The sequence below is a fragment of the Triturus cristatus genome, chromosome 12, assembly GCF_964204655.1.
Source record: "Triturus cristatus chromosome 12, aTriCri1.1, whole genome shotgun sequence".
In the NCBI taxonomy this organism is placed as follows: domain Eukaryota; kingdom Metazoa; phylum Chordata; class Amphibia; order Caudata; family Salamandridae; genus Triturus; species Triturus cristatus.
In genome coordinates this window covers 59,991,090-60,016,637 of record NC_140595.1, presented here as the reverse complement: position 1 = coordinate 60,016,637, position 25,548 = coordinate 59,991,090, and the positions used below count along the sequence as shown (strand labels likewise).

Genomic DNA, 25,548 nt, shown 5'->3' with positions numbered 1-25,548 from the left:
CAAGTGGGACAGAAGGCCGTGAAAACATGTTTGCAACCACACAGACTTGAACCCAGCCTCCTAAGTTAAATTAATTCTGCTATGTAATCTATGCACTCCGGGAATCCTAAATAGAGTAATGCTGGAAAAAGAAAAGCTTATTTACCTGTAACAGTAGTTTTGCAGCTTGAAAAACTTTCCGCATTCCCGTGATACCATGCCACCCACCTCTCCAATTAAAACTAGTGGTTTAGCGCATATCTGTAAGCGAATAACACATTAAGTAGATAAGCTATAAAATAGCACAAGGGACTAAGAAGGAGAAAAAAGAATGAGAAGATGGTGACCATGCACTGGGGTATTGAAGGTGTACGGCTGATGTCATGAGGGGTGGTCCTATCCACCTGTTGCTTGAGGCCCAATAGAGGGGGGTGGCGGAAGAATAGAAAACAAACTGGGCCTCTTAATGTTAGTGTCTCTGTGCTTGAGAATTCCTTGTACTCCCTCAAGATTGCCACATAGTTAACGTTAAAAAATCATCTCACTTTGCAGTCAGAAAATGAAAATTAACACCAATCTCCATGTTAAAGGAATAAACACAATTTCTCAGAAAACCGAGCCTGAGAGTTGACCTCTGGCTTTAAATGCTAAGCAAATGTAATATGATAAAGACAAAATTTCAAGGCCTCTATATTGCTCTTTCACCTTCTGAACTCAGGATGGTTATTTTTATGGGACGCTGCAGCATCCTCGCACCCCTACTTCCAACACCTATGTGCTCAGTGCATAAATAGATCATTGAAGATGGTACTAGCTTGTACAAGTAACAGCGCTCAGGCAAGTAACTTGGAAGAAAATAACTTTTATTTAGGAAATGGCTTTTGATGTGGGATAGTTTTGCAAGATTTGGTGCTGTGCTTTAGGAGGGGGGGTCATTTTGAGGGTGCTTGAGGGCCACACCATAATAGTGTGTTAGGTTTTGAAGGAACTTTCTAATATTTGTTGGTTATTTCAGTTTCATTATTCTTGCTGTGCTGAGCTGTGAATTGTTATTACAGTGCTACACCAAGCAAGGTCTGGAGCTAACAAGAGTAACGGTCATCAGTTCCGAACTAAAAGTAGTGTACGACACCTTTGTCAAGCCGGAAAACAAAGTGGTTGATTATAACACACGGTGAGTAGTGGGATCTGGTGTACGTTTCTTCACCCATGTCACAATGACACAAGATTTTTAGCTAAATCAAAGTTTGGCTGCCTTTTTATACCTCCAGTAATAAATAATGTTATTTCTGTCAGATTCCTTGCACCTGGGTAATGCGTCCTCTTTCGCTATAGGTTTTCTGGGGTGATGGAAGAAGATCTGGTGAACACACTAATCACCCTGCGTGACGTGCAGGCCGTATTATTAAACATGTTCTGCTCACAGACTATCTTGATTGGGCACAGCTTGGAGAGTGACTTATTTTCACTAAAGGTGAGATTTTTTTTAAAAAATGTATGGCCGCTGTTTTTGAGTTGTCATTCTACTCTCTGCAATCTTTAATTGCAACTGTACTGTTTTGGATTTTTCTTGCCAACTTGGAGAGACATTTCTCAAACAAAAAAGCTATATCCTTAAACTATGGTCACTAGCAACTGAGGTCTTCAAGAGATTAAAACCTTCCTTTTAAAATTCTATATTTTACTAGTTTTAACCCTAGGTCATCGCATTACCTTGCATATTGCATCTTCATTACAGGTTAGGCACACAAACTTGAGAACTCAAAATAATTTAAATCCCAAGCACTGGCCTCTGTAGTCTTATTTTGAGCACTTGGAAGGATTAATAAGGTTTTTCACTCTCCTTATGGTTACAACATGCAAAATTAGACTGTTAAAGGCTGGTGCTGTAGTCTCTGTAAAATTAAGCACTTTCACCAATCAAATAATTGTAGAGTTTTCAGTAGTGCTGGGCAAAAACTTGTATTCTTAGTTTGTTCTCAATAATGCTTAAGTGGCTTTTCTACTTTTTTTTTTTTATGTTTTTTTATGTTTGCCCAGTTCAGGCGAAGTCCTGTGTCAATTTATCCTTTGCCAGGAGCAACCAGAATTTATAAAACCAGTTAGTAATACGAGGTAACAGATTTCCCATTCACTGCTATTAGCACCTCAGCAGTTCCCTAGCATTTGAAATACTAGAAAATAGTTTGCAATAGATATATCTTCTATTTGTGGATTCTTAAACTCCAGTAAAACTAAACTCAGTTCGAGGCATGTGGGCTGCTGAATTCATATCTGTGCATAGATCGCCGCCTAGTGTTGGGTCCGGATGTTTGCACGTTGTTGTCCTGGAAGAGTCTTCGAAGTATCCTTGGATAGGTGACTCCTCCCCTGGACTACAGTGCGCATGGGCATCCTCTCCATCCTCAGATTGTTTTTTTCCGCCATTGGGTTCGGATGTGCTATCTTAGCTCAAGTTAGGAAAATATTTTGTCGAGGCCAAAAGGCCTTTAGTTTGCGTCGGTACTGTTTATCGATCGGGTTTCGATACAATCTTGTTAGTTTACTAACTTTCAGCACCGACTTTTTTCGCATTTACCTGTCCATCGACTACTTCGACGATGGAATCGAGGACGCCATTCAAAAGGTGTCCGGTATGCAATGCGAAGTACCCACACATCGACGTCCATCCGGTGTGCAACAAATGCCTTTCGCCGGACCACGACGAATCGACATGCATGGCCTGTGCCCGGTTCCGTTCCAAGAAGACTCTACGGAATCGACGAGCGGCGAGACTCGAGGCGCAGCATGCGGCACCGGCCCCAACAGACATTTTCGACGAGGCCGAAGACGTCGAGGAATTAGAAGTCTTGCCCTCCAGTCCCGTTTCCGAACACGAACCCGGATCGGACGAGGTGGACGAGTCACTCTTCCACAGAGGTGAAGACGACACCGAGGTAGGAGACGACGAGGAGGCCTTAGGGGCCGAAGAGAGTAGCTCCAATGATGAACAAGGCCTACCTGTTCAAACCGAAGAAACACCAGTGCCACAGCCTATGGCTCCGGTCGAGGGATCGCCTTCGGGCCTTACCCGAGACCCATCCCGCAGTTCTTCGGCCCCGCCCTCGGGCCCGGCCTCGGACGTTCAGCGGCAGCCATTACTGCATAAACCAGCTGGTTTCCCTACCGCAAAACCGAAACCGAAAGCTGCTCCGGTTCCTCCGAAACCGAAACTGAAAGTGGCGCTGGTCGGATCGAGGCCTTCGACGCCAGCGCAACGCGTCGGCACCGACCGCACCAAGAGAGACTTCGGTGCCGAACTTGAAGCGGGTGACGTCGGAGTCGACAAACGGAAAAAGGCCATCGGCACCGACAAACCTGCTCGGCTACCGGCACCAGCGACACCGAGGGCCGTACCGCCTGCTGCGTCTCGCATCGCTCCCTCGACGACGCCTAAGCCTCACGTATCGAAGACTTAAACGGTGATCTCCGCACCTCGACTCGAGGAACCGCCGGCGCCGAAAAAATCCTCGGCCGCCTCTACGAACCTGGCCGGTGCCAAAGCCTCAAAGACGCCCCAAGTACGACCTGGTGCGACGCAAGGCAGCAAAACCACGGCTGTCCTCCAGGACACGTCGGGTTCCGGTTTGATCGGAGCTCCAGCAGCCTCTTCGGTGCCGGCCAACATTACCTTCGGCTTGCCTCCGTCGACAATCCCAAAAATGTTCCAACTCAGGAAACGGGTCACCCAAACTACGGTCACACCTGCTGAGACGTCTCCGGCACGTGTCATCGACGCCGACACTGGCAGGATGATTCTCCACGACCGAAGGATAACTTCGGAGCCGCCATTGGACCCTTTCAGGATCCCACTAAAAAGGAAGTTGCCTGTAGAATCAGAACCTCTCCTTTATGAACCTTTCCATTCATCCTACCAGGATCCACACCGGTTCTCCCCCACACGCTCCGACACGGATGCATTGGAGGACTACATGGATGACCAAGTCCCCTACCATGTTGACACAGACCCTGATGACCAGCAGGACCCTGATCAAACTTGGGGCGACCCTGCAGACCCCAGTGCACCTCTCGATGCACAGGACCCACAACTCTATGGGGCAAAAACATCTCCTACGGAGGATACTGCGGCGTTCAACGCTCTTATTGAACGTGCTGCGAATAACCATGGGGTACAGCTTCACTCTGATACCATCGAAGATGACTTTCTAATGGACACCTTTGCATCCTCAGAAAGACATGTAAAGACTCTGCCAATGTTGAAGGGGGTCCTCAAACCAGCCAAGGACATTTTCAAGGAACCCTTCAGGAAAGTAAACAAGGGCCCCCTGTACAATAGTTATGTAATTCCTAAGGCAGGGTACTATCAAGTAAGGTATAAATCCCTAGGCAAATATGGTTAGACTGTCTGTAGTCTGTTGGTAAATATATGCCCAATTAGTGCATTTAATTTCTTTGAGATATTGGAGTGCAATTCGTATAAAGTCAACTAACAATTACTATATTTAAAAACATTCATTTAATGACATATTAAACAATTCACCATACAGAATAAAATACAATTATTAAAATTTCTGAAATATTACACTTTTTATCCCATCACATAATAATTACAATTACAAAAATACACATTATTTAGTGGCTGACGAGTAGATTCTTTCTCGACGCGCGTTTCGACGCAAGCTGCGTCTTCATCAGGAGGAGCCACACGTTAACCTATAACATAATGTAATAATTACACTCCAATATTTGATAGTTTACAAGTCAATTTGTTTTTAGACCTTCACCGACACCTCTGTGACATAATTGGTATACTTCTAGCTTTTCGATTTGTGTTTTTCTAACAAGCAGGAGAATTAAGCTAGAGAAATTGAATTAATAATCGTATTGTTAAACTACTTTATTACTGTTTTATCTAGGCAATTTATTAGCCATCCTCTTTTTAAGTAATTTTTTCAATAATAATGCATGCTTACGTTATTTGTGTTCTAGATACGTTTCTCACACTCTAGTAATTATGCTTCCTTCACTTCGTTAGTGGTTGATTCTAGGTACTAGAAAGCAATGATATTTGTATAAGTCAAGTACAAATCTCCACCTTTAGTTTGGAGAAATTGACTCTTCTTTTTACTACTTACAGTGGTTTGTTCTCTAGGGATGATAATCTCTTCTTTTTTTATGTTGTACGGTAACAGATAAAATTCTAGATATACTGAAACGAAGAGACAGATAATGTATACATATTAATTTTTTTTAAATTCTGGGTCGAATCTAATAAAATCCTGTTACAAAATCTCATAAATTTACCTAGTCAAGCGTTTTACGTCGTGGAATGATGACAACGACGGACTTTTTTTGTAAAGAAACGAATGTCGTCATAAAGGTAGAGCTAAAAAAATAATAAAATGTGTTATACTTTCCGACAGATGTTGTTATATTCCTACGTTTGTCTATATCAGTTTTCAAGACATCGTGATTTTGTTTACATCAGAATCAGTTTTCTTAATGGGTGTGTCTGACTCTTAGAAATCTACATCATATATTTTGGACTAGTTTTACTGTTATTTGCAAGATATCGTAATTCATTCACATGGAAAGCATTCTCTTATTCTAAGTCTGTCTTTACTATCTAAACTAATACATGTCACTTATTCTGGACTCCTTTAACTCTTGTGTATTAGTAAAAACCTCTAGTATCTAGTTGTTGCGTATTACTTGTAAGACGCCTATTTAGTTGAAACAGATGGAGGCTCGCAGCCGTAGGTTTCTTACCTTAAAATGGTTTTATCAATCTAGGAACCGGCGGCGTCTCTGCGTCCTACTCGGTCTGTTGTGATGTGTTCTATACTCACACTTTCCTCTGTGTTATTTAAACGCATTTTGGCGCGAGTGATCTGACATTTCATTGGTTAATAATTACATCAAAAGGCCTTAATCTCTATCAAGAGTTCCGATTGGGTAACAGCGGACTATAAGGCTAGACGCTGTTTTTCTATTGGTTGCTAGGATCCAATCATATTCTCTTTAACAGACTTATATCGGTTAGCCGCGTGGATAGGTGGAAGTTGTTGTTGCAATCTTTGTCAAGTGATTTCATTGGATATCAAGGGTGATAGGACGAATTGAGGTTGGGGAATTGATTTCTAATTGGTTACCTAGGTGTAGATTCGTTATCTTCCCACGTTAGCCAAGAAGAGCTATGATAGGGCAAGAGTCTTACCTTGTTCTTTCTTTTTTCAAATCACCAAACTTTATTAACAATTTGTATATAGTAAAGGAAAATAATCATTGTAAGGAGGTAACTAATTACCTTTACAGTTATATTTATTAATAATTCAGGGAGTTCTATTATTTTGAAATTATTTTCTCTGTACTATCTATTTAGTTAGATTGCATTTTCCCAGGGTAGCTCATTATTGAGCCCATTTGTTGCTGTATTGAGAGAAAAAATCCAATAGACTTCTCTCAACTTTCTGATTCTGTTATTTTCGTTTTCTGTTGCACATTTAATTTTTTCTAGTATTCTCCATTGCATTTGTTCAGGTTTATGCTGTAAGTCAATGTAGTGTTTTACTAGAGGGGCAGAAAGTTTAGCATTTCTAATAGCTGAACGGTGTTCAGTGAGTCTTGTCTGGATTGCTCTAGAAGTCTCTCCTACATAACCTTGTTTGCACGGGCATATAATTAGGTAAACCACATTTTGTGTTTTACAATTCCACATTCCTGATGCACGAATCGTATAATTGTTGAAAATCAGAACTTCTCCCTCAAGGACAGAGTCACAAGATTTACAAGATAGACATTTGTAAGTTCCTTTCACAGGTTCATCTCCATCAATTGTTTTCTGTGTGAAAGTATTAACTTTCGAAAACCTTGAATGTACTACCATATCTTTAATATTCTTATTGCGTTTATAAGCAAATAAGGGTTTCGGTATGGTGTACTCTTGTGCAGGGTCGCTATTTAAGATATGCCAGTTGGAATTTATGATTTGTTTTACCTTAGCATTGAGTGTCGAATGTTTAGTAACACATACAAGTTGTGTAGTTCTTTTTTTAGAGGTTCCTTTTAAAAGGTGATCTCTGTCGTAGTATCTGGCTCTTTTATATGATTCCCTCACCAATCGGTGTGGGTATCCTCTAGCTATAAATTTTTGTTTCATTGAGACAGCCTGATTGTCAAAGTCTATTAGTCTCGTGCAGTTCCGTCTAACTCTTAAAAACTGAGAGAATGGTATACTTTGTTTTTGTGTTCTTGGATGGTAGCTGTCGAAGTGGAGAAGTGTATTTCTCGAAGTAGGTTTTACAAATAGGTCTACTTCTAAGGTACCATTGTTATGTTTTATGAAAATGTCTAGAAATTCTACTTTTTGTGTACTTGAATGTGCCGTGAATTTAAGATTTGGATCAGTAAGGTTTAACCATGTCAAAAATTCGTCTAGTTCATGGTCATCATCGGTCCATATAAAAAAGATGTCGTCTATATATCTAGACCAATGAGTGATCGACTCAGAGTAAGGGGCAATTTCATTAAATATATTCTTAGTTTCAAACAAAGCCATGTAAATGTTGGCTACAGAAGGCGCTACCGAGGCTCCCATACTTACGCCTTTTGTTTGTTTATAAAGGCTATTTCCAAATTCAAAATTGTTTTCGTTTAAAACGATATCAAGACAGTCAAGTATAAATTTTGTAGGGCCTGGGATTTCATATTGATTTATAAACCACTTGACGGCATCTAAAGCTTCCTTTTGTGGAATATTAGAGTATAATGATTCTATGTCAAGGGTTACTAATGTACTCCTATTTGGATTAAATTCAAGACCTTCTACTTTGTTGATTATGTGTCCAGTATCTTTAATGTAAGACTGTATCTTAGGAATATGAGGTCTCAGTTTACAGTCAACCTATTTCGACAAGGGTTCCGTAACCGAACCGATAGTGGAGACTATAGGACGGTAGGGAGGGTCTAATTCGTTTTTATGTACTTTAGGGATTCCATATATACATGGCATTTTCTCAAGGGAATTGTTGAGATATTCATGTTCCTTATTGCTAATTTCTCCTTTGTTATAGGCATTGTCTGTCAAATTTTTAATTTTGTTAATGATTTTTTTAGTAGGATTGGATTTAATTTTGGAGTAAAATCTCTGATCATTAAGCATGGTGGTCATTTTCTGTTCATATATTACAGTGTCAATCACTGCAATGCCCCCACCTTTATCACAGTTTTTTATAGTCAATGTAGAGTTATCTCGTAACTCTTTGAGAGTGAGATATTCTTCTCTATTTAAGTTGTATATTGGTTTGGGGATAAACTTACATATCTGATTCAGACGTTTTAACACTGTGTGTTCAAACACGCCTACTTCTGGACCAATTTGTTCAAGTGAAGGTGTGAAATTAGATTTCACATGTAATTCATTGTGATCAGATGTTTCTATACAATTATCATTATCTCCAAAGATTTTTTTAAGTCTAATCTTACGAAAAAATGAGATGATATCTCTGTGTAATTCAAATTTGTTAGTCACTGTGTGTGGGACTTAAGATAAACCTTTAGATAGTAAAGATAGGCTGTTTGTATTAAGTGATTCTGTGGAAAGATTGAAGATTGGTATTTCCTTCCTTATCTCCAATACTGTCTCTTGCGTGTCTCTAAGACATGGGATGTTTCTGGTTGGTATTGGTGATTCTGGTATTCTTCCCTTGCTGGTAATTGAAAGCTCACTCTCTGTCTCCCTCGTCGTCCCCCGCGCTGGGCCAAAAAAGGACGACGTCCTTGTTGGTTGGGTTGGTATGGTCTTTGTAAATTTTGGGGTTCATAATAATTAGAGTTATCTTCACCTTCTGAGTCTGTAGTATCTGAGAAAGTTTTAACTTTCTGTTGTCTAGGGATATTATCATTAACATATTGATTTTGTTTGTAGAAATTCTCTCCTAGATAGGGGTACGTTCTTTCTAGAGAATGATAACGTTTGTCTTTACTTAACTTCTCTGTTTTCCGTTTTGTTAAATAGTCAGAGAAGGATGAAAGTTCTCTCTCAGAGTTCTCTAGTTTCTTTTTTGCTTCCTCAAACTCATTGGATTTCTTAATTTTGTCTTCTAATTCTGTTATTTCTAATTTCAATTTGTTAACTAGTTCTTTCGCAGTTTCTATGATTAAAATCATGAAATCTCTGGAGCACCTGTTGGCAATCATGCTCCATTTCTCTAGGAATTGTCTATATTCGACAAAGAGCCCCGGAATATTCCGAATACGTAATCCTTGTGGTATTATTCCAACTTTAAGATATTCGAGCATAAAGGCTCCATGGGCTTCCATGCGTTTCACTTTTTTCTTCAGATCTATTAGTTGGTTAATATCTTCATTATTACGAATATTGGTGTTGGAAATATTACTAAAAGAATTGCTAGTTCCTACTAAAGTAGCAAAGTCCTCATCCGTAAAACCAAATGTTTTCAATTGTTCCATATTGGAAGGACGATATAATGAATTATACAGGCGGGCTCTACGTCAGAGTATAGACAAAACCTAGTAAATTCCCCTGACAATCTGGTAAGGTACAATATGCTTATAGGATCAACATTAAAATATGTAAAAAATAGATAGCATTGATAGAAATCACAGATAATTGTTCAAAAACAACTGATAATCACACAATATTCTTACTACACACAAGGTATATGTCACTAGGCTTTGGTGTACATTTTTCAAGGTCAACACGTGATATTTGGACAGCAAATAAGAAAAAATGAAGCCCCAAACAGACAGGCTGTGGGTAATATTCAGGAAAGTAAACAAGGGCCCCCTGTACAATAGTTATGTAATTCCTAGGGCAGGGTACTATCAAGTAAGGTATAAATCCCTAGGCAAATATGGTTAGACTGTCTGTAGTCTGTTGGTAAATATATGCCCAATTAGTGCATTTAATTTCTTTGAGATATTGGAGTGCAATTCGTATAAAGTCAACTAACAATTACTATATTTAAAAACATTCATTTAATGACATATTAAAAAACAATTCACCATACAGAATAAAATACAATTATTAAAATTTCTGAAATATTACACTTTTTATCCCATCACATAATAATTACAATTACAAAAATACACATTATTTAGTGGCTGACGAGTTTCGACGCAAGCTGCGTCTTCATCAGGAGGAGCCACACGTTAACCTATAACATAATGTAATAATTACACTCCAATATTTGATAGTTTACAAGTCAATTTGTTTTTAGACCTTCACCGACACCTCTGTGACATAATTGGTATACTTCTAGCTTTTCGATTTGTGTTTTTCTAACAAGCAGGAGAATTAAGCTAGAGAAATTGAATTAATAATCGTATTGTTAAACTACTTTATTACTGTTTTATCTAGGCAATTTATTAGCCATCCTCTTTTTAAGTAATTTTTTCAATAATAATGCATGCTTACGTTATTTGTGTTCTAGATACGTTTCTCACACTCTAGTAATTATGCTTCCTTCACTTCGTTAGTGGTTGATTCTAGGTACTAGAAAGCAATGATATTTGTATAAGTCAAGTACAAATCTCCACCTTTAGTTTGGAGAAATTGACTCTTCTTTTTACTACTTACAGTGGTTTGTTCTCTAGGGATGATAATCTCTTCTTTTTTTATGTTGTACGGTAACAGATAAAATTCTAGATATACTGAAACGAAGAGACAGATAATGTATACATATCAATTTTTTTTAAATTCTGGGTCGAATCTAATAAAATCCTGTTACAAAATCTCATAAATTTACCTAGTCAAGCGTTTTACGTCGTGGAATGATGACAACGACGGACTTTTTTTGTAAAGAAACGAATGTCGTCATAAAGGTAGAGCTAAAAAAATAATAAAATGTGTTATACTTTCCGACAGATGTTGTGTTATTCCTACGTTTGTCTATATTAGTTTTCAAGACATCGTGATTTTGTTTACATCAGAATCAGTTTTCTTAATGGGTGTGTCTGACTCTCTTAGAAATCTACATCATATATTTTGGACTAGTTTTACTGTTATTTGCAAGATATCGTAATTCATTCACATGGAAAGCATTCTCTTATTCTAAGTCTGTCTTTACTATCTAAACTAATACATGTCACTTATTCTGGACTCCTTTAACTCTTGTGTATTAGTAAAAACCTCTAGTATCTAGTTGTTGCGTATTACTTGTAAGACGCCTATTTAGTTGAAACAGATGGAGGCTCGCAGCCGTAGGTTTCTTACCTTAAAATGGTTTTATCAATCTAGGAACCGGCGGCGTCTCTGCGTCCTACTCGGTCTGTTGTGATGTGTTCTATACTCACACTTTCCTCTGTGTTATTTAAACGCATTTTGGCGCGAGTGATCTGACATTTCATTGGTTAATAATTACATCAAAAGGCCTTAATCTCTATCAAGAGTTCCGATTGGGTAACAGCGGACTATAAGGCTAGACGCTGTTTTTCTATTGGTTGCTAGGATCCAATCATATTCTCTTTAACAGACTTATATCGGTTAGCCGCGTGGATAGGTGGAAGTTGTTGTTGCAATCTTTGTCAAGTGATTTCATTGGATATCAAGGGTGATAGGACGAATTGAGGTTGGGGAATTGATTTCTAATTGGTTACCTAGGTGTAGATTCGTTATCTTCCCACGTGGGAAGATAACGAATCTACACCTAGGTAACCAATTAGAAATCAATTCCCCAACCTCAATTCGTCCTATCACCCTTGATATCCAATGAAATCACTTGACAAAGATTGCAACAACAACTTCCACCTATCCACGCGGCTAACCGATATAAGTCTGTTAAAGAGAATATGATTGGATCCTAGCAACCAATAGAAAAACAGCGTCTAGCCTTATAGTCCGCTGTTACCCAATCGGAACTCTTGATAGAGATTAAGGCCTTTTGATGTAATTATTAACCAATGAAATGTCAGATCACTCGCGCCAAAATGCGTTTAAATAACACAGAGGAAAGTGTGAGTATAGAACACATCACAACAGACCGAGTAGGACGCAGAGACGCCGCCGGTTCCTAGATTGATAAAACCATTTTAAGGTAAGAAACCTACGGCTGCGAGCCTCCATCTGTTTCAACTAAATAGGCGTCTTACAAGTAATACGCAACAACTAGATACTAGAGGTTTTTACTAATACACAAGAGTTAAAGGAGTCCAGAATAAGTGACATGTATTAGTTTAGATAGTAAAGACAGACTTAGAATAAGAGAATGCTTTCCATGTGAATGAATTACGATATCTTGCAAATAACAGTAAAACTAGTCCAAAATATATGATGTAGATTTCTAAGAGAGTCAGACACACCCATTAAGAAAACTGATTCTGATGTAAACAAAATCACGATGTCTTGAAAACTAATATAGACAAACGTAGGAATATAACAACATCTGTCGGAAAGTATAACACATTTTATTATTTTTTTAGCTCTACCTTTATGACGACATTCGTTTCTTTACAAAAAAAGTCCGTCGTTGTCATCATTCCATGACGTAAAACGCTTGACTAGGTAAATTTATGAGATTTTGTAACAGGATTTTATTAGATTCGACCCAGAATTTAAAAAAAATTGATATGTATACATTATCTGTCTCTTCGTTTCAGTATATCTAGAATTTTATCTGTTACCGTACAACATAAAAAAAGAAGAGATTATCATCCCTAGAGAACAAACCACTGTAAGTAGTAAAAAGAAGAGTCAATTTCTCCAAACTAAAGGTGGAGATTTGTACTTGACTTATACAAATATCATTGCTTTCTAGTACCTAGAATCAACCACTAACGAAGTGAAGGAAGCATAATTACTAGAGTGTGAGAAACGTATCTAGAACACAAATAACGTAAGCATGCATTATTATTGAAAAAATTACTTAAAAAGAGGATGGCTAATAAATTGCCTAGATAAAACAGTAATAAAGTAGTTTAACAATACGATTATTAATTCAATTTCTCTAGCTTAATTCTCCTGCTTGTTAGAAAAACACAAATCGAAAAGCTAGAAGTATACCAATTATGTCACAGAGGTGTCGGTGAAGGTCTAAAAACAAATTGACTTGTAAACTATCAAATATTGGAGTGTAATTATTACATTATGATATAGGTTAACGTGTGGCTCCTCCTGATGAAGACGCAGCTTGCGTCGAAACTCGTCAGCCACTAAATAATGTGTATTTTTGTAATTGTAATTATTATGTGATGGGATAAAAAGTGTAATATTTCAGAAATTTTAATAATTGTATTTTATTCTGTATGGTGAATTGTTTTTTAATATGTCATTAAATGAATGTTTTTAAATATAGTAATTGTTGACTTTATACGAATTGCACTCCAATATCTCAAAGAAATTAAATGCACTAATTGGGCATATATTTACCAACAGACTACAGACAGTCTAACCATATTTGCCTAGGGATTTATACCTTACTTGATAGTACCCTGCCCTAGGAATTACATAACTATTGTACAGGGGGCCCTTGTTTACTTTCCTGAATATTACCCACAGTCTGTCTGTTTGGGGCTTCATTTTTTCTTATTTGCTGTCCAAATATCACGTGTTGACCTTGAAAAATGTACACCAAAGCCTAGTGACATATACCTTGTGTGTAGTAAGAATATTGTGTGATTATCAGTTGTTTTTGAACAATTATCTGTGATTTCTATCAATGCTATCTATTTTTTACATATTTTAATGTTGATCCTATAAGCATATTGTACCTTACCAGATTGTCAGGGGAATTTACTAGGTTTTGTCTATACTCTGACGTAGAGCCCGCCTGTATAATTCATTATATCGTCCTTCCAATATGGAACAATTGAAAACATTTGGTTTTACGGATGAGGACTTTGCTACTTTAGTAGGAACTAGCAATTCTTTTAGTAATATTTCCAACACCAATATTCGTAATAATGAAGATATTAACCAACTAATAGATCTGAAGAAAAAAGTGAAACGCATGGAAGCCCATGGAGCCTTTATGCTCGAATATCTTAAAGTTGGAATAATACCACAAGGATTACGTATTCGGAATATTCCGGGGCTCTTTGTCGAATATAGACAATTCCTAGAGAAATGGAGCATGATTGCCAACAGGTGCTCCAGAGATTTCATGATTTTAATCATAGAAACTGCGAAAGAACTAGTTAACAAATTGAAATTAGAAATAACAGAATTAGAAGACAAAATTAAGAAATCCAATGAGTTTGAGGAAGCAAAAAAGAAACTAGAGAACTCTGAGAGAGAACTTTCATCCTTCTCTGACTATTTAACAAAACGGAAAACAGAGAAGTTAAGTAAAGACAAACGTTATCATTCTCTAGAAAGAACGTACCCCTATCTAGGAGAGAATTTCTACAAACAAAATCAATATGTTAATGATAATATCCCTAGACAACAGAAAGTTAAAACTTTCTCAGATACTACAGACTCAGAAGGTGAAGATAACTCTAATTATTATGAACCCCAAAATTTACAAAGACCATACCAACCCAACCAACAAGGACGTCGTCCTTTTTTGGCCCAGCGCGGGGGACGACGAGGGAGACAGAGAGTGAGCTTTCAATTACCAGCAAGGGAAGAATACCAGAATCACCAATACCAACCAGAAACATCCCATGTCTTAGAGACACGCAAGAGACAGTATTGGAGATAAGGAAGGAAATACCAATCTTCAATCTTTCCACAGAATCACTTAATACAAACAGCCTATCTTTACTATCTAAAGGTTTATCTTATGTCCCACACACAGTGACTAACAAATTTGAATTACACAGAGATATCATCTCATTTTTTCGTAAGATTAGACTTAAAAAATTCTTTGGAGATAATGATAATTGTATAGAAACATCTGATCACAATGAATTACATGTGAAATCTAATTTCACACCTTCACTTGAACAAATTGGTCCAGAAGTAGGCGTGTTTGAACACACAGTGTTAAAACGTCTGAATCAGATATGTAAGTTTATCCCCAAACCAATATACAACTTAAATAGAGAAGAATATCTCACTCTCAAAGAGTTACGAGATAACTCTACATTGACTATAAAAAACTGTGATAAAGGTGGGGGCATTGCAGTGATTGACACTGTAATATATGAACAGAAAATGACCACCATGCTTAATGATCAGAGATTTTACTCCAAAATTAAATCCAATCCTACTAAAAAAATCATTAACAAAATTAAAAATTTGACAGACAATGCCTATAACAAAGGAGAAATTAGCAATAAGGAACATGAATATCTCAACAATTCCCTTGAGAAAATGCCATGTATATATGGAATCCCTAAAGTACATAAAAACGAATTAGACCCTCCCTACCGTCCTATAGTCTCCACTATCGGTTCGGTTACGGAACCCTTGTCGAAATAGGTTGACTGTAAACTGAGACCTCATATTCCTAAGATACAGTCTTACATTAAAGATACTGGACACATAATCAACAAAGTAGAAGGTCTTGAATTTAATCCAAATAGGAGTACATTAGTAACCCTTGACATAGAATCATTATACTCTAATATTCCACAAAAGGAAGCTTTAGATGCCGTCAAGTGGTTTATAAATCAATATGAAATCCCAGGCCCTACAAAATTTATACTTGACTGTCTTGATATCGTTTTAAACGAAAACAATTTTGAATTTGGAAATAGCCTTTATAAACAAACAAAAGGCGTAAGTATGGGAGCCTCGGTAGCGCCTTCTGTAGCCAACATTTACATGGCTTTGTTTGAAACTAAGAATATATTTAATGAAATTGCCCCTTACTCTGAGTCGATCACTCATTGGTCTAGATATATAGACGACATCTTTTTTATATGGACCGATGATGACCATGAACTAGACGAATTTTTGACATGGTTAAACCTTACTGATCCAAATCTTAAATTCACGGCACATTCAAGTACACAAAAAGTAGAATTTCTAGACATTTTCATAAAACATAACAATGGTACCTTAGAAGTAGACCTATTTGTAAAACCTACTTCGAGAAATACACTTCTCCACTTCGACAGCTACCATCCAAGAACACAAAAACAAAGTATACCATTCTCTCAGTTTTTAAGAGTTAGACGGAACTGCACGAGACTAATAGACTTTGACAATCAGGCTGTCTCAATGAAACAAAAATTTATAGCTAGAGGATACCCACACCGATTGGTGAGGGAATCATATAAAAGAGCCAGATACTACGACAGAGATCACCTTTTAAAAGGAACCTCTAAAAAAAGAACTACACAACTTGTATGTGTTACTAAACATTCGACACTCAATGCTAAGGTAAAACAAATCATAAATTCCAACTGGCATATCTTAAATAGCGACCCTGCACAAGAGTACACCATACCGAAACCCTTATTTGCTTATAAACGCAATAAGAATATTAAAGATATGGTAGTACATTCAAGGTTTTCGAAAGTTAATACTTTCACACAGAAAACAATTGATGGAGATGAACCTGTGAAAGGAACTTACAAATGTCTATCTTGTAAATCTTGTGACTCTGTCCTTGAGGGAGAAGTTCTGATTTTCAACAATTATACGATTCGTGCATCAGGAATGTGGAATTGTAAAACACAAAATGTGGTTTACCTAATTATATGCCCGTGCAAACAAGGTTATGTAGGAGAGACTTCTAGAGCAATCCAGACAAGACTCACTGAACACCGTTCAGCTATTAGAAATGCTAAACTTTCTGCCCCTCTAGTAAAACACTACATTGACTTACAGCATAAACCTGAACAAATGCAATGGAGAATACTAGAAAAAATTAAATGTGCAACAGAAAACGAAAATAACAGAATCAGAAAGTTGAGAGAAGTCTATTGGATTTTTTCTCTCAATACAGCAACAAATGGGCTCAATAATGAGCTACCCTGGGAAAATGCAATCTAACTAAATAGATAGTACAGAGAAAATAATTTCAAAATAATAGAACTCCCTGAATTATTAATAAATATAACTGTAAAGGTAATTAGTTACCTCCTTACAATGATTATTTTCCTTTACTATATACAAATTGTTAATAAAGTTTGGTGATTTGAAAAAAGAAAGAACAAGGTAAGACTCTTGCCCTATCATAGCTCTTCTTGGCTAACGTGGGAAGATAACGAATCTACACCTAGGTAACCAATTAGAAATCAATTCCCCAACCTCAATTCGTCCTATCACCCTTGATATCCAATGAAATCACTTGACAAAGATTGCAACAACAACTTCCACCTATCCACGCGGCTAACCGATATAAGTCTGTTAAAGAGAATATGATTGGATCCTAGCAACCAATAGAAAAACAGCGTCTAGCCTTATAGTCCGCTGTTACCCAATCGGAACTCTTGATAGAGATTAAGGCCTTTTGATGTAATTATTAACCAATGAAATGTCAGATCACTCGCGCCAAAATGCGTTTAAATAACACAGAGGAAAGTGTGAGTATAGAACACATCACAACAGACCGAGTAGGACGCAGAGACGCCGCCGGTTCCTAGATTGATAAAACCATTTTAAGGTAAGAAACCTACGGCTGCGAGCCTCCATCTGTTTCAACTAAATAGGCGTCTTACAAGTAATACGCAACAACTAGATACTAGAGGTTTTTACTAATACACAAGAGTTAAAGGAGTCCAGAATAAGTGACATGTATTAGTTTAGATAGTAAAGACAGACTTAGAATAAGAGAATGCTTTCCATGTGAATGAATTACGATATCTTGCAAATAACAGTAAAACTAGTCCAAAATATATGATGTAGATTTCTAAGAGTCAGACACACCCATTAAGAAAACTGATTCTGATGTAAACAAAATCACGATGTCTTGAAAACTGATATAGACAAACGTAGGAATATAACAACATCTGTCGGAAAGTATAACACATTTTATTATTTTTTTAGCTCTACCTTTATGACGACATTCGTTTCTTTACAAAAAAAGTCCGTCGTTGTCATCATTCCACGACGTAAAACGCTTGACTAGGTAAATTTATGAGATTTTGTAACAGGATTTTATTAGATTCGACCCAGAATTTAAAAAAAATTAATATGTATACATTATCTGTCTCTTCGTTTCAGTATATCTAGAATTTTATCTGTTACCGTACAACATAAAAAAAGAAGAGATTATCATCCCTAGAGAACAAACCACTGTAAGTAGTAAAAAGAAGAGTCAATTTCTCCAAACTAAAGGTGGAGATTTGTACTTGACTTATACAAATATCATTGCTTTCTAGTACCTAGAATCAACCACTAACGAAGTGAAGGAAGCATAATTACTAGAGTGTGAGAAACGTATCTAGAACACAAATAACGTAAGCATGCATTATTATTGAAAAAATTACTTAAAGAGGATGGCTAATAAATTGCCTAGATAAAACAGTAATAAAGTAGTTTAACAATACGATTATTAATTCAATTTCTCTAGCTTAATTCTCCTGCTTGTTAGAAAAACACAAATCGAAAAGCTAGAAGTATACCAATTATGTCACAGAGGTGTCGGTGAAGGTCTAAAAACAAATTGACTTGTAAACTATCAAATATTGGAGTGTAATTATTACATTATGTTATAGGTTAACGTGTGGCTCCTCCTGATGAAGACGCAGCTTGCGTCGAAACGCGCGTCGAGAAAGAATCTACTCGTCAGCCACTAAATAATGTGTATTTTTGTAATTGTAATTATTATGTGATGGGATAAAAAGTGTAATATTTCAGACATTTTAATAATTGTATTTTATTCTGTATGGTGAATTGTTTTTTAATATGTCATTAAATGAATGTTTTTAAATATAGTAATTGTTAGTTGACTTTATACGAATTGCACTCCAATATCTCAAAGAAATTAAATGCACTAATTGGGCATATATTTACCAACAGACTACAGACAGTCTAACCATATTTGCCTAGGGATTTATACCTTACTACATTTTCAAGGAACCCACCAGGGCACGAGTGATAAACCCCAGGATTGATAAGAAATACAGATCAGCACCTGGGGATCCTACTTACATCAGAGGCCAATTACCACTCGACTCCATCGTCGTAGCGAATGCACGCAAGAGGGCACACTCGCAAACGACAGGTGACGCTCCTCCCCCGGACAAAGAGTCCAAGGTGTTAGAGACCTCTGGCAAGCGAGTTGCCGCCCAAGCTGCCAACATATGGCGCATAGCCAACACTCAAGCGCTCCTTGCTCGCTATGATAGAGCGCACTATGACACACTGGAGCAAATATTCCAACATCTCCCTGACCAGTTCAAGGAAGGCGCAGAAATGCTCATCAGAGAAGGACAGCTACTCACGAATGCTTCCATCAAATGTGCACTAGATGCTGCAGACACGGCTGCCAGAGCCATAAACACAAGCGTCATGCTGCGACGACATGCCTGGCTACGGATCTCAGGATTCAAGCATGAGGTACAAAACAATATACTCAACCAGCCCGTCAACCCCGACTATTTATTCGGGCCAGAGGTTGACACCACCCTCGAAAAGATAAAAAAGGACACGGACACTGCAAAGTCCATGGGCGCCCTACAAACTCAGTCCTTTCGGAGCGGCTCCTTTCGTCGCCCCGGAAACAAGGGAGCAGGTAGAGGACAGGGGTCACAACAAACATATAACAAAGGCAATACACAGACCACCTACGATAAAAACACCCGAGGTGGATATCGTGGCTCCAGTACAAAGGGCAGAGGACGTGGCTACGGCAACACCAGGTCCTCCCCCAAGAACAAGCAGTGACGCCCTCTCCCTTCCTCCCGACCACATAACACCTGTCGGGGGAAGGCTACAAAGGTTCCTGTCCACGTGGAACTCCATCACCACGGACAGGTGGGTCAAAGATATTGTAAAATACGGTTACTGTCTGGAGTTAACCTCCACTCCACCCACAATACCACCAAGAAGCCGTCCTATGTCCTCAGAGCACTTAACGCTCTTACAGCAAGAGGTGCAAAGTATGCTTCTAAAAGGCGCTATAGAGGTCGTACCCATCCAAGAGCAGGGTACGGGAGTGTACTCCCTCTACTTCTTAATTCCAAAAAAGGACGGGTCGCTCAGACCTATATTAGACCTGAGACCCCTGAACCAGTACATTCTTTCAGAGCACTTTCACATGCTCACTCTACAGCAAGTCCTTCCGCTTCTCAAGCAGGGAGACTTCCTAGCCACACTGGACCTCAAGGATGCGTACTTTCACATACCCATCCACCCCTCACACAAAAAATACCTCAGGTTCACTGTTCAAGGGCAGCACTATCAGTTCAAAGTCCTTCCCTTCGGCTTGACAACAGCGCCCAGGGTTTTCACGAAGTGCCTAGCTACGGTGGCAGCACATCTACGGAGGCAGCATATACACGTCTACCCCTACCTAGACGACTGGCTCGTTCAAGCGAAGTCAGCCCAGCAATGTGCAAGCCACATGTCCCGCACCATTCACCTTCTTCACAGTCTGGGATTCTCACTAAATTACCCAAAGTCCCATCTCCAACCCGCACACGTACAACAGTACCTAGGTGCGACTATAGACACTCTGGCGGCCACAGCTCAGCCAAATTTAGTGAGGATCAACAGCATACAACTGCTGATCTCCAAGTTCAAACCCAATCACTCACTTCCAGCGCGAGTGTTTATGCAGTTGATAGGCATGATGGCCTCCTGCATCTTCATAGTCCCGCACGCGAGATTACATATGCGCCCACTTCAGGAGTGCCTAGCACGTCAGTGGAATCAGGCTCAAGGACAGTTGAAGGACCTAGTGTTGGTGAGTGGTCGGGCATACAACTCTCTGCATTGGTGGAATCCACAAAACCTTTGCAAGGGCCGACCATTCCAAGAGCCTGTCCCACAGATAGTACTGACAGCGGACGCGTCTCTCCAGGGATGGGGAGCTCATGTACTCCACTACACAGTGCAGGGACTATGGACAACACAACAAAAGAAGTTGCACATCAACCTTCTGGAACTGATGGCAATCTTCCTAGCCATGAAGGCATTCAAAGTACATCTATGCAACAAGGTCGTGTTGATCCGGACGGACAACATGACCGCAATGTACTACATACAGAAACAGGGAGGAACACACTCTCCACAGTTGTCTCATCTGGCTCAGAGCATGTGGAAGTGGGCCATTCAAAGGAACATGTTCCTCATGGCGGAACACCTCCCTGGCAAGGACAACCAGATGGCGGATCTGCTCAGCAGACACAGCCACCAGATGCACGAGTGGGAGTTACACCCATCAGTACTCCAACCGTACTTCCAGCAGTGGGGTCATCCGGAGATAGACCTATTCGCGACAAGCGAAAACGCAAAATGCCAAAGCTTCGCCGCCAGATTCCCACATCCGCAGTCGCAGGGCAATGCGATATGGATGAACTGGTCCGGCAGATTTGCGTACGCTTTTCCCCCAGCGCCATTGATACCGCTGGTGGCTCGCAAACTCCGACAACACTCCCTGACACTCGTCCTAGTTGCTCCCACTTGGGCACGCCAGCCGTGGTACACCACCTTCCTCGAACTTTCCGTGGTGCCGCATCAAAGGCTGCGGATCAAACCCGCGCATTTGACGCAGAACCATGGAGAGGTTCAGCACCCAGATCCGCAACAGCTGAACCTGGCGATCTGGCTCCTGAAGTCCTAGAGTTTGGCTATCTCAACCTGCCACCTGACTGTATGGACATCATCAAGGAGGCCAGGAGACCCACCACCAGAGCTTGCTATGCAGCCAAATGGAAAAGGTTCGTCATTTATTGCGGTAATAATGACATCAACCCGCTGGACGCATCCATCCAAAACATCATCTGTTACCTCTTACACCTATATCGATGCAATCTGGCGTACACCTCTATACGTGTCCATTTGACCGCAATCTCAGCCTATCTGCAAACTAGGCAGCACCTCTCTCTATTCAGAGTGCCTGCCATCAAAGCATTCTTGGAAGGACTCAAACGAGTCATTCCACCAAGCCACCCACCGGCTCCAATGTGGAACCTCAACTTGGTCCTCACACGCCTGATGGGTCCACCCTTTGAACCTCTACACTCATGCGAGATTCAATTCCTTACCTGGAAAGTGGCCTTCCTTGTAGCCATCACTTCCCTAAGAAGAGTTAGTGAACTCCAGGCACTAACCGTTCAAGAGCCATTTATACAGGTTCACGCCAACAGGGTCGTACTACGTACCAACCCCAAATTCATGCCCAAAGTAATATCGCAGTTCCACATGAATCAGACTATTGAACTGCCAGTTTTCTTCCAAAACCCACAAACTAGATGTACGGAGGGCCCTCATGTACTACATCGATAGGACTAAACCCTTCAGGAAGACAAAACAACTGTTCGTTGCCTTTGCCCCACACCACAAAGGTAACGCCATCTCCAAAGCAGGGATAGCCAGATGGATAGTTAAGTGTATTCAAATCTGTTATCAAAAAGCAAAACGCACATTAACTATTCCACCACGAGCCCACTCAACACGTAAGTTGGGGGCTTCCATGGCCTTCCTAGGAAATATTCCCCTGCATGATATATGCAGAGCAGCCACATGGTCCACTACACACACTTACAAAACACTATTGCGTAGCTGTGCAGTCAAAACAGCAGGCAGCTGTAGGACAGGCTGTTCTCAAAACACTTTTTCAGACCGCTGCAGCTGGCACGGGTAGCCGCCGCCAATAGAGGGCACTGCTATGTATTCTATGCACAGATATGAATTCAGCAGCCCACATGCCTCGAACTGAATATGCTACTTACCAGTATGCATCTGTTCTTGGCATGTAGGGCTGCTGACATTCATATCGCCCTCCCTCCTCCCCGGCGCCTGTCGCAGCTGCAGCTCTCAGAATTACTGCAAGCATGGTCATCACTTTCTGTATCTACTCCATCACTGCCACAATGGCGAAAAACAATCTGAGGATGGAGAGGATGCCCATGCGCACTGTAGTCCAGGGGAGGAGTCACCTATCCAAGGATACTTCGAAGACTCTTCCAGGACAACAACGTGCAAACATCCGGACCCAACACTAGGCGGCGATCTATGCACAGATATGAATGTCAGCAGCCCTACATGCCAAGAACAGATGCATACTGGTAAGTAGCATATTCATTTCTTCTGGTAACAAGAAGCCTAGTACCCCCTTAACGTGCCCCAACACTTCATTCCATTTGACCTGTGTAACACTAAATCTGTGAAAAAGAACCTCGCTCTTTTTTACAGCAGCAACGTATATCAGAGACTAAAGAGTAAACCTGAAGCAAGTGCTGTGGTATTAGATACTATTGACACATTATTTTTATGCACTTCTCCCCAGTATGTTGTGCTCCTGAAGGCCTTTGGGAAATGAAACCATAACCCTTGTTCTTGATCAAAATCTCAAGATAACATCCTTTTTCATTGTTCTGTACTTGCCAACTTTTAATCTTCTGGTTAGGCCATAAGAATCTTATAGATATTGGAGACCATGTCACTAGACCCGTTATTATTTTTTATAACGGATTCAAATTTTGTTAGAGCTCCGAATGCTGCCTGCTTGTTCTGTGGATACATGGCCCTGTGTCTCTGCTGAATATAGTGCATCCCATCACGTTTACTTAAGTGATGTCCTTTCTCGCAGCTCTTAAGGATTTTGTGAAAAGAGGTTTAATAATGTTCTACAGTATCCTAAGTTCTTTTGTTGAATGCCTCAGCAACAGTCACTAGTGCAAAGTTCTGTTAACTATTTATAGAGTGCACATACTCCATTAGGTTTCATGGCGCTAAAAAACCAGAGAGTACAAAAAACAACAACCATCTGCTGTAAAAGAGGGATGCTTTGTCAGAAAAGTCAGATCTTAAGTGCCTGTCTGAACTTGTTGTAGTTGGAGGACGTATGTTGAAAGGAAGGAAGTACTATGTTTGGGGAGCCAGGGCAGAGAAGCTGGAACCACCCAGTCTTTTCTTTTTAAACATGGGAATTGAAAGAAACTTCTGAGAGGATGATCGTAATGTCCTGTTTGGATTGTATTTCGTAAGTCTGTAACCTATAAAGACTGAGCTGATAGCAGCAATAGCTTTAAAAATAATAGACCAATTTTAAAAACAATCCTTTGCTCCATGGGGAGCCAATGAAGGTCTCTCAGAAAGAGGGCTAATATGACAATTGTTAAGCTGTGGTATATCAGGCAAGCTGCGTGATTCTGGACAACTTGTGGCCTAGAGAGAAGATTCCTGGGGAATCCGATATAAAGAGAGCTGGCATAGTCAAGACGGGATAAGACCAAGGCTGGGTGAGTTAATGATACTATGGTTGAGAAGAACAAGTTACTTACCTTCGGTAACGCTTTTTCTGGTGGATACAGTATCTGCCTGTGGATTCCTCACCTTGTGAATATCCCCTGCGCCAGCATTCCACGGAACTTTTCTTTCCCAGCACTCCACGTCGACGTGGGCGACGTCATAATGCATCGGCTCCGCACGCGACTCCGTACGACGTCACCGGAGCCATAAGATACATCTCAGGACATCAGACGTGTGCTCACTTTGTCACTGGATTCAAGCAAGCCTGGCTGAAGACGGCTGAAGTGCCAGAAACCGGTCCTAGGAAGCTTGTTTCCGGTCCAGGGAAGGCATGGCTTGGCAGTTCGGGCTGGACTGTTCCCATGAGGCACAGGGTCAGACTGATTTTCACATGGCCATGTCTGAACTGGGGTGGCAGAGTGGGCTAAAGAACGGTGATGGATCAAACCCAGATCTGTTGACTGGGTGTGAGTGTTTGATTGGTTCTGATGCTCCGTCCATCACCACCCCCTTTTGTACCGCTTTGTTCGCCATAAGTTGGCAGGGTATGCTCAGACGTGAGTCCCTTGCTCACTTTGCCACTGGATTCAAGCAAGCCTGGCTGAAGATGGCTGGAATGCCAGAAACCGGTCCTAGGAAGCTTGTTTCCGGTCCAGGGAAGGCATGGCTTGGCAGTTCGGGCTGGACTGTTCCCAGGAGGCACAGGGTCAGAATGATTTGCATATGGCCATGTCTGAACTGGGTTGGCAGAGTGGGCTAAAGAACGGTAATGGATCAAACCCAGATCTGTTGACTGGGTGTGAGTGTTTGATTGGTTCTGATGCTCCGTCCATCACCACCCCCTTTTGTACCTAAGCAGCTTGATAAAGCATCGGCACCGAAGCACATAGAGAAGACTTTGGCACCGAAAACTTCGGAGCCGAAAACGTTAAAGGACAAATCTCCTCCTATAATTAAGCCTCTGGAGCCGAAACAACCCGCACCAAGGCGTCCGAACCAGGGAAAGCTTCTGTACCGCACACTGTCACTAAACAGCCAAGAACAGTTTCCATGGAGAAATCTTCGACGCCGAAGAAAACTATCGATCCCGAAGAGCTTTTCTTTCCCGATCCAAAACAAACTACCATCCTAATTCACTCAAAGACTGGTCATATAGTCACCAAGCTACCCACAAAGAGGAAACCAGAACATTTGCCACATGTTCCATTTCCCCCAAAGAAAATACACATAGCACTTTCTCCACAACCAGAAGATGGTGACGATGCAAATGGACAGAAAGATGAAGACCTAGT

The 25,548-nt window shown here is 40.1% G+C and overlaps 1 protein-coding gene across 1 annotated transcript in view; it reads left to right on the top strand.

Annotated features, from left to right (window-relative positions):
• The window catches only part of REXO1 (RNA exonuclease 1 homolog), a 210,138-nt gene that overhangs the window by 131,770 nt on the left and 52,820 nt on the right, over positions 1-25,548 (top strand). Inside the window, exons 13-14 of the mRNA XM_085639101.1 lie at positions 1,038-1,153; positions 1,315-1,453. Of these exons, the coding sequence (XP_085495227.1) occupies positions 1,038-1,153; positions 1,315-1,453 (255 nt within the window). The remainder of the gene's footprint in view (positions 1-1,037; positions 1,154-1,314; positions 1,454-25,548) is intronic.